Source organism: Siniperca chuatsi, linkage group LG6 (assembly GCF_020085105.1).
Source record: "Siniperca chuatsi isolate FFG_IHB_CAS linkage group LG6, ASM2008510v1, whole genome shotgun sequence".
Taxonomy (NCBI): domain Eukaryota; kingdom Metazoa; phylum Chordata; class Actinopteri; order Centrarchiformes; family Sinipercidae; genus Siniperca; species Siniperca chuatsi.
This window is the reverse complement of record NC_058047.1, coordinates 3,347,408-3,356,163: the sequence shown is the minus strand read 5'-3', so window position 1 is coordinate 3,356,163 and position 8,756 is coordinate 3,347,408. Positions and strand designations below refer to the sequence as shown.

At 44.0% G+C, this 8,756-nt stretch overlaps 1 protein-coding gene across 2 annotated transcripts; it reads right to left on the bottom strand.

The window, feature by feature from the left end:
- Window positions 1-1,076: 1,076 nt before the first annotated feature.
- si:ch211-191a24.4 (uncharacterized protein LOC100150331 homolog) lies at window positions 1,077-7,201 on the bottom strand. 2 transcript variants are annotated; one of them, XM_044200402.1, is made up of 4 exons: window positions 6,923-7,201; window positions 6,346-6,453; window positions 5,102-5,220; window positions 1,077-3,336 (listed from the first exon to the last, which is right to left on the bottom strand). In XM_044200402.1, the coding sequence occupies exons 2-4, from the start codon at window positions 6,441-6,443 to the stop codon at window positions 2,678-2,680; spliced, it is 876 nt and encodes a 291-aa protein (XP_044056337.1). In that variant the 5' UTR covers window positions 6,444-6,453; window positions 6,923-7,201; the 3' UTR covers window positions 1,077-2,677. The 2 variants fall into 2 exon arrangements, with proteins under 2 accessions (XP_044056337.1, XP_044056336.1); XM_044200401.1 differs by having other exon boundaries at window positions 5,102-5,226; window positions 6,923-7,200.
- Window positions 7,202-8,756: the final 1,555 nt, after the last annotated feature.

Genomic DNA, 8,756 nt, shown 5'->3' with positions numbered 1-8,756 from the left:
CTTCGCAAATGTGAGTATTTGCTCTGCTTCTCTCTATTTTATATCATTGTAAATGTAATCTTTTTGGTTATTTGGATTGGCGGTCAGACAAAACAAGCTATTTGGAGATGTCACCTTGAGTTTTAGGTAATTGTGATGAGCATTTTTTTATTTATTTTTTTAACTTTGACATTGACAATAACCAACAATTGCTCTACCATCTCTATCTTTCTCAATTCATTTATTGTTTGATATATAAAATGTCCAAAAGTGAAAAATGCCTATCACCTCTTAAAGCCCAAGTTGATACCTTCAAATATCTTTTTGTGTCCGACCAACCATTTAAAACCCCCAAATTGTCAATTTACGATCACATACGACAAAGAAAAGCACCAAATCGTTACAATTGAGAAGCTGGAACAAGAGAATGTTTTAGTGTTTTTGGTTGAAAAATTACTTCAACGATTAATGGATTATCAAAATAGGCGTATATTAATGTTCTGTGTGTCGACTAATAATTTCAGCTCTAGATTAACCGATAATGAAAATAGTCGTTTGCTAATAATCGCAGCCCTATTCCATGCACATAAATTGTATTGGGTTGGATATGTCAAAACTCGCCACCTAAAACTGCATCTCTGGAAACCACTAAAATGTGTTTGTAATTTAGGTCAACTGACCCTTTTAAAGAGCTTAAAAAACAAGATGTTCAAGTTTAAGAACAGCACAACAAACCTTTTTTTTATGTCACGTCTTGTTTGTGCTGCTGTGATACAATCACTACATTGTGTTATCTGAAATGGTAAAATTAGAACTTGGGTAATTACCTCACTCTGGAGAATTTCTTTTGTTAGTAATTAAGTCTTGACTGAACAGTCCAACAGTTACATCACTGCTGTGTTCTTTGTGTATGCGTGGCCCATTGTGTGACAGCAGAGAGGGGACATACAGCAGTGATGTCATGGCTGGCAGGAAGCCTCTGGAGGAGACAGAGAGCGACTGAAACAGCAGGACACAGCAGGAGTTGTACAGAGTTCTGGTTCCCCCTTTAGGCTGTTTTGTTAATCACGCATGTAATTATAAACAACAGTCTTGAATCACATTGATGGAGGTTTAATTTGAGTAGATACATTCTTGTACAGTTTCAGTATCAAAGACTTTTACTTTATAATGCAAACTCTGATATAAAAAACACATTAATTATACTAGTATACATGTTAAAAACATTTATATAAATCCCCGTCTGAGTCTAATCCAACATGCAAACAGCTCACTTGAAAATTAAGCCCCAGTCCTCCCAGATTGGGCCTGTATCACAAAGCAAGTTAAACTTTAGTCTGGCTCTAGTTGAGCTGCCTGGCTTCACTGAGCTCAACATTGATGAGCCTGGATAAGCTGAAGAAGCTAGTTATTAACCGGTTCAGTTTACTGATCCAGCCACAAGCACGTTAACAGAAAATTAAAAGCTAATGACATGCAACGTCATCAGAACCCTGAGTGGAGTATTTAATGTGACATGGGATGAAACTGTGATACCCAGCAGCAGCAAAGACATTTACAATATACAATAAAATCACAATTACAATTTGATACACTTCAAAACCAAAAGTACAGTACAATTACTGCTGCCAAAGCAGATTAGTGCAGAACCAAAATGTTGCATTTGTAATTTACTGAGCTAATCGACAGTGCATGTGGAATTTGTTCCTGAAAAGCAATTACAGTGAGTATACTTTTTATTTCTAGTTATAATCTAATTGAGTCTAAAAAAAGGCTAAATACTCAACCTCATGTTATCCTGAGCTGCAGCGATGGAAGAAGAGTGCAAAAGCATCAACGCTGTCAGGAATGAAAGAAACTCACCACAATAGGCAGCTTTCCTGTCCTGTTTTTAAAAAAATGTTTCTTCTATCTTACATAATTATCATGGTATACTATGGAGCCCCTGTGACCACAGCTGTAGCTGGCTCTGCCTGGCTGTGGGTTGAGATATGGTTTGGGCTACAGCTGCAGCTGTTTCTATTGCTTTTACTATGGATATGGCTATTAGTTGTGCTGTGGCTGGTCTTTACAGCTCCTGATGTATTAACATTAGCCGAGAAAGCATCATACAGCCAGACACATGCTTTGAATCCTGATCTTGTATCAGATATGACAAATGCAAATATACGCCACAGGAGTTCAATATTAGCTTCACCACAGAGCTCAGCCAGCACCATGTCAATTCACTGCACAAACACAAGCCCTGCATGTAGTTCACCCATTAAGAATAATGTGTCACACCCATGGCCACAGCCACAGAAACTGACAGAGCTAGCCTATAACCATCCAATGAATGCAGTCATAATCACATCTACAGCCTGTCACAACCGGGGGCTCCGTGGTACGCAAAACCTATACAAATGTCTCTATTGCTCTTTATTACTTGCCACATTATTGTAAACTCAGTACTTTTATCCATGTCAGGATCCTGTAGGAATGATGACTCTGATTGGTTAGTGGGCAAGCTGGATCAAGTTGTGATCTGATGCTCTGAATGTAACCTCCTTCAAAGCAGGGTAGCTGTGCAGCACAAGTTTCCATGGTGATCTACTCCGGTTAAAAGTCAGCCAGCTTCATGATACCAGAAAACCTCAGTCACGCCCAAAGATAGCTGGTTAACCCACTAATCCTATTTGTGATACAGGCCCCAGATGTCTCACACAGAGGTGGTTTCAGCTCTCAGCGGGGCTCTCTGTGGGTGGGCTCGGGCCTGCTGCTTTTCTGCCTCTCTGCGTTTTCGCTCCTGCAGGTAGCGCTTCACTCTTCGGATCGTCTGGATGGTGAGCACCGTGCCGGCCGTGTACAGGATGGCTGTGATGAGCCCAAACAGAGCCACGGCTGCATCCGCCCCGCCCACTTCACATTTCATCCAGGTGTAGCCGCTCCGTGCGTACAGCCTCTCGCGCTGCTTACACACATCTGTGGAGTTGACCCTGATGACGAAGTGCAGGTAGAGCCCCACGGCCACCACGTACGCCACTGCGCCCACCGCCTGAAACACCAGCGCTCCGACCAGAAGCTTCTGGGACATCAGGTGGGGCGGTTTGTTCCCGGAAACCACAAACAGCAGCGAGACGACCCCGAAGATCAAGGTGAAGGTGATGCCGCCGTAGATGCCCGGCGCCCTCATCTGGCTGTACTGCATGTCCAGTTCTCGTACCTTCTGCAGCTCGGTGCCCTCAATGTTAAAGTTGGAGTTGATGTCGAAGCCGCCCATTCCGCCCATGGACGACATGCCTGATGACACCATCTGAGCTGCAACCACACAGATCAGGACCAGGCCGTTGGTCAGTATAGAGCAGATCAGCACGATGCCTAAAGGGAGTCGACACGTGAAACAGGTCAGGAATAAGATCACAAAATCAGATCAATTCCCTCCACATACAGTATTTAAAGAAACTGTGTTCCTTCAGTGCCACGGTGTACACAATAAAGAACCACACAAGTGCGAAAAAACTAAAATGCATATAAAAGACAGTAAGATGCCAGTATTAAGCAGTATATATATTAGCAGCTGGGCAAATTTGGCAACTGCCTTTGGGCCCCAGAGCACCAAATTCCCCGTGTTTACTCTAATATGAATAACTGCAAATTTGTTTGGAAATCTGCACTACTACAGTACAGTATTAACAAAAGGCAGATCCTGTATTCTTTAAGTCAGGCTTCGTGGCCTTGTGTCAAAATATAGTTTGAAGGACTTAATTTTTGAGTTTATATTGTGCTTATACGGTGTATATTTCTCACTAAAGTTGTGTTTTATCAAATTTCCACAACCAAACTGACACACAGAAGTCCTGGGCCCGGAGGTATCCCAGCATATGAGAACTGGTTGGTTGCTGGATCATTGGGGCCATAACTATCGCATGTGTAATCTGCTGTGTGCATAGTAATAACTGGAACTTGCAGGTGGCCGTGTACATTCATAATGGACAGAGGGTGGGAGCTTAACAGGGGCCCAGCAGCATATTTTCGACCCGTGCCCCACCACAGATTAACCCGACCACAAATCTGCCAATAAATGAATAAATAAAACAAATGTAGCAAGAAAGTTTATTCTTGACCTTGGAAATAGTTTGACAAAAGAAACCTTTTTAACTCAAGGTTGTTACAATTTTTTTTAGTCAAAATATAAAAATGATCATTTCTATGGATGCTATCAATTAATTCATTCAGTCACAGTGGGCCGCCGAATTGTATTGCCACAGCGACCCCTGACCTCATGTTACCTTACATAAAAAAATATTTCAGTAAGTTCCATGGAGTGAGGCATGTAGATTTTAAATTTAAGAAAAATAAAGTACTGGGATCAGATCGATAATCGGTATCAGCAGAGATCCTGAGTTATCAGAGTCAGTTTCAAGAGAGAAAGAGTTTGATTGGTGCATCCCTAATAATTTCAAAATAATGGATATAAAAAAAATAAAATGTAATTGTTCAGTCCTTATGAGTGGTGACTTTTGGCTAACGTCCAACAACATCCATCAGTATTGATGTTACCCATTATGTGGTCACGTGTGTGTATATTTGTAGGGCTGCAAAAAAGTGTTGTTGTTGCTCTATTAATTCATCATTTAATCTTACAAAAGTCACAAGTTCCCAGAGACCCAGGTGATGTCTTCAAACGCCCAAAAACCCAAATATATTACATTTGCAATGATATGAAAAAGAAAAAAAGCCACAAATCCTCGAGAAGCTGGAACCAAAACTGGTAAAGCATTTTTGCTTGATAAATGACTCAAACAATTAACTGATGATCAAAACTGCTGTTGACTAACACTTTAAGCAATATACAAAATGTCATGTTATTAACATTCCTAGGGGATCAAATCTTTTGTTACTACATACACGCAAATGGTCAGGAGCATGTGAGTAATCTATTAGACTCAGATATGAGCTTTCTCCTTAATCAAAGGGCCATGTTACTCTGCCGAAGTCTAAACTCTGAGAAAAGAGGCCTGTAAACACAGAAAACCGGTCTGTCCAGTATTCACAGAAGGAACAACTGAGCTGCAATGAGACTGAAACCAAATTCCGCCCTGTGACGCAGCAGCTTTCAGCTTTCATTTGATTCCTCACTTACCTCTCCTGGAGCAAATGTGCGTGCATTTGGACTCATGGTGCTCCACTCGAGGGACTTCCCGCACATGTTTGGGAGGGGAGTTGGCTTCTCTGGGGTAGTACGGTGGTCGAGAGGAAGACCTAGAACTTAGAAACGTATGCATCATGACACTGAGGAAGTTATCTGCCACGTATTCTTCTAGTTTGTATTCCAGCATATTTTGGAATTATGTAGAAAAAATGTCAACATGGGCGCTTGGTATCGCTCTAGCACTGAGCCTTTCCGTGTTCTGTTTTATTTTGAGTACAATACGGTATATGATATTCACGCGTCCAACTATCTCAGATGCAGGTGCGTTGGAAAGTTATCGCTTCAGTCTTGAGAAAAGAAGATGACTGCCGTAGGTTGACGCCTAAGTTTCGGCCTGAAACAGATCAAACTGTGATGCTGAGCAAGAGCAGTGTGCGGGATCTTCTTTTCTCGAGACTGGAGTACAATATGATAATAGTGAAAATAAATAAGTTGCTTTTGTCATTCAGCTGTTTATTATACCTGGGATATGTTATATTCCTAAAACAAAATGGTCAAAACCCAAGGCCATTTTTTCACTCTTGTGATTTTAAAAGTTATAGCAATATTGTAGGTGAAATGAACAGTAAAAAAAAAAAAAGCTATTGAAACTTGACATAACCTTTTCACTATTTAGTTACTTCGTTAGATAGATAGATAGATAGATAGATAGATAGATAGATAGATAGATAGATAGATAGATAGATCCAGTGGGAAATTGCATGAGATATGGACAGGAGATAGGTGACAAACAAAATAAAATATATATATAGGTTATATAGCATCTGAGAATATTGGCTGAATTTATGATGATGTATAATGTGACCTGTAGTAATAATAATAATAATAACAATAATACACTGTACATTAGTGATGCAAAGTGATGCCTATTTATGTATCATAAGACTCTAGTGTGTATGACCCTGGTTTTAAATGTATCTAAGAATTATTTCTAAGGTTATCTAAGAATCGAGGTTTCATTGTCTTTATGGATACATTTCATTTTTTTATTTGAAACCACTTAAAAGAATCACAAATTGACAAAATGAAGGAAAGACGACTAAAAACAAGGAGTTTTAAACTCGACACTTACTCCTGCCATCCTTTCATTTATGAACTCAGAACGCAGGTAGGACAATGATATTATTGCAGCACAAACCGATGGGTTTTATGATATTTAATGACGTTAACCACACCTGTCGGGTGATGAACGTCTGTCATCGCGGGAGTCTCGGTGTCGGTGGTCTCCGTTTCTCTCCCGGTGGCCCCGGTTTGAACGGGGCGGCTGGCTCATACCTGCTGATCTGAAAGAAAGCGATACGTTTGGACACAGAAATGACCTTTGAACAATACAGAAACTGTCAAAGTTACTATACAGGAAACGGCGAATCGATAGTTATCATACGAAAAGGTATTTTATGAATATTAAAATTAGTTTTTTTAAGGTTAATTTCAAATAATAGACAAAGTCGGCTTCCTTAAGAAGCTACCGTTGGCTTTAGCTTATCGCCATAAACGACGTTATTTTACTATCATCATCATCAGAGACTATTTATAATGAAAAACAAACCAAAAACGCAGTTGTCTCAACAAGGAAACTTCCTAAACTTAATCTCAAGCAACCGTGGAGCAGGTTTGTAGTTTAAAAAGTGGACAAAAAAACAGGAAAAACACCGCTCCGGAGATGATTAGCTCGTTTAATTAGCTTTAAATAACTTGTCTAATGGCGCGCGCAGAATTAGTTCAACCGTTAACAATCTAAGATAAACTTACTGTGAAAATATGTCGACGAGAGCACTCCGAAGTCCGACTATACCGCCATTGTTGAATCCTTTAATTACTCTCCTGTCTGTTGTCAGAGTCCAGGTAGAAACAGCTCCACCCTAACCTGCAAGAGGTGGAGGAAGGCGGAAGAGAAGCATACAGGTTCAGGGAGGCGGATGGGTAACAGCTGGAGCTTCACTGCTACTGAGGGGCTTTTGGGTGAAGTTCAGCTCTCTGAATCAGCCGCTTTGTGTGTTGTCAGTCCCATCTGGGAAGCCAAAGGAGCCTCTGTTTATACTCTGCTTTTTGGAGGGGGTGGGGCTTTCAAGTCTGTCTGTCTGTCTGCAGCCTGTCTGTCTGCCTGCCTGTCTGTCTGCAGCCTGTCTGTCTGCAGTCTGTCTGTCTGCCTGCCTGTCTGTCTGCAGCCTGTCTGCCTGCAGCCTGTCTGCAGCCTGTCTGTCTGCCTGCTGCCTGTCTGTCTATCTGCAGCCTGTCTGTCTGCAGCCTCTTTGTCTGCGGCCTGTCTGTCTGCAGCCTGTCTGTCTGTCTGCAGCCTGTCTGCCTGCCTGCAGCCTGTCTGTCTGCAGCCTGTCTGCAGCCTGTCTGTCTGCCTGCTGCCTGTCTGTCTATCTGCAGCCTGTCTGTCTGCAGCCTGTCTGTCTGCCTGCAGCCTGTCTGTCTGTCTGCAGCCTGTCTGCCTGCCTGCAGCCTGTCTGTCTGCAGCCTGTCTGTCTGCCTGCTGCCTGTCTGTCTATCTGCAGCCTGTCTGTCTGCAGCCTGTCTGTCTGCCTGCAGCCTGTCTGTCTGTCTGCAGCCTGTCTGCCTGCCTGCAGCCTGTCTGTCTGCAGCCTGTCTGTCTATCTGCAGCCTCTCTGTCTGTCTGCAGCCTGTCTGCCTGCCTGCAGCCTGTCTGCCTGCAGCCTGTCTGTCTGCAGCCTGTCTGCCTGCAGCCTGTCTGTCTTTCTGCAGCCTGTCTGCCTGCCTGCAGCCTGTCTGTCTGCAGCCTGTCTGCCTGCAGCCTGTCTGCAGCCTGTCTGTCTTTCTGCAGCCTGTCTGCCTATCTGCAGCCTGTCTGTCTGCCTGCAGCCTGTCTGTCTGTCTGCAGCCTGTCTGCCTATCTGCAGCCTGTCTGCCTATCTGCAGCCTGTCTGTCTGCCTGCAGCCTGTCTGTCTGTCTGCAGCCTGTCTGCCTATCTGCAGCCCGTCTGTCTGTCTGCAGCCTGTCTGTCTGCAGCCTGTCTGTCTGCCTGCAGCCTCTCTGTCTGTCTGCAGCCTCTCTGTCTGCGGCCTGCCTGTCTGCAGCCTGTCTGTCTGTCTGGAGCCTGTCTGCAGCCTGTCTGTTTGCAGCCTGTCTGCGGCCTGCCTGTCTGCAGCCTGTCTGTCTGTCTGGAGCCTGTCTGCAGCCTGTCTGTTTGCAGCCTGTCTGCAGCCTGTTTGCCTGCAGCCTGTCTGCCTATCTGCAGCCTGTCTGTCTGTCTGGAGCCTGTCTGTCTGCCTGCAGCCTGTCTTTAGCCTGTCTGTTTGCAGCCTGTCTGCGGCCTGCCTGTCTGCAGCCTGTTTGCCTGCAGCCTGTCTGCCTATCTGCAGCCCGTCTGTCTGCCTGCTGCCTGTCTGTCTGTCTGCAGCCTGTCTGTCTGTCTGCAGCCTCTCTGTCTGCAGCCTGTCTGTCTGCAGCCTGTCTGTCTGCCTGCAGCCTGTCTGTCTGTCTGCAGCCTCTCTGTCTGCGGCCTGCCTGTCTGCAGCCTGTCTGTCTGTCTGCAGCCTGTCTGTCTGTCTGGAGCCTGTCTGTCTGTCTGGAGCCTGTCTGTCTGCCTGCAGCCTGTCTGCCTGCAGCCTGTCTGTT

Coding starts and splice junctions, on each gene's coding strand:
- si:ch211-191a24.4 (XM_044200401.1), bottom strand. CDS start 6,443: ATGAGCCAGCCGCCCCGTTCAAACCGGGGCCACCGGGAGAGAAACGGA. Junction 5,227..6,345: donor AGACGTTCATCACCCGACAG/GTGTGGTTAACG, acceptor TACGTTTCTAAG/TTCTAGGTCTTCCTCTCGAC. Junction 3,337..5,101: donor GCACATTTGCTCCAGGAGAG/GTAAGTGAGGAA, acceptor GACTCCCTTTAG/GCATCGTGCTGATCTGCTCT.